At 38.3% G+C, this 930-nt stretch overlaps 1 protein-coding gene across 1 annotated transcript in view; it reads right to left on the bottom strand.

The window, feature by feature from the left end:
- Positions 1-48: 48 nt before the first annotated feature.
- Positions 49-930, bottom strand: part of LOC107566296 (deleted in autism protein 1 homolog) — a 22,445-nt gene continuing 21,563 nt past the window's right edge. Inside the window, exon 2 of the mRNA XM_016251701.1 lies at positions 49-191. Within this exon, the coding sequence (XP_016107187.1) occupies positions 183-191 (9 nt within the window). The 3' untranslated portion in view covers positions 49-182. The remainder of the gene's footprint in view (positions 192-930) is intronic.

Raw genomic sequence — 930 nt, forward strand, 5'->3', positions numbered from 1 at the left:
TTTGTCTGACTCACATAGAGGCAGGAAATTTGTGGATGCTGGGGAGGCATCTGTCAGTTGTGACTTTACTTTGCTAGCCTCTTCAGATATACACAAATGAGGCAAGTGAAGCAGCTGTACCCCAGCAACTGGGTTGGTCTCTCAGGGCCTTGAATGGGCACGTCTCATTACAGCTTCTCTGTCTATACCATCTACCGCAGCATGGAAGTGCAGAGTCAATTAGATATGAAAGAGCACAAATTAGAGCAAAATAAAAGGAAAAAACAAATATTCACTATCCTGACCACACAATCTGGTTTATTCAATCAGAGTACCATTCACATTCATATTTGAAATGTACAAAACCTTCGCCTTGTTTTGTTCTGGGACCTTCCGGCTGATATTCAGAAATAATTTCACCTGCTTAATTTTTCCAAGCTACTCAAATGAAACGTAAGAGCTTCAGTGATATTGACAGACAGTGCTGTGCAAGGGAAAAAGGTGTACAACTGCAATCTGATTCGCTCTTATTTCACAGTCAGAGAAATTTAATAGTCTAGTTTAATCTGCCTCAGAATCTGGTTAAAGTTTAATGCAGTCTCACATTAATATTTCACCATACACATATTATTTAAAAACATACAATCAGTAAAAGGACGCAGAATAAAACAGCTTCTGTTCAGTCTGAGAGCTTTTTGTTACACACTCTTAAACTGGTAATGTAGAAAGGGAGAACACAAGTGGTTCCGCCAGAGTAGCATGCTGCCATACTATTTACACTATTTTTGCAGTATGCATATTGTGCCCAGTATGCAAATACTGAAGTTTGGGGTGATGGCAGTATCTTCAAGGTGGCATTCGGTCAATCTCAAATAACAGTGTCCAAGATCTTTCATCTATGTATTTATGTTGGTTTTGAAAATGTTAAATTTAATGTCTCCAAAAATAGTA

Source organism: Sinocyclocheilus grahami, unplaced genomic scaffold (assembly GCF_001515645.1).
Source record: "Sinocyclocheilus grahami isolate Dianchi unplaced genomic scaffold, SAMN03320097.WGS_v1.1 scaffold1068.1, whole genome shotgun sequence".
Taxonomy (NCBI): Eukaryota; Metazoa; Chordata; class Actinopteri; order Cypriniformes; family Cyprinidae; genus Sinocyclocheilus; species Sinocyclocheilus grahami.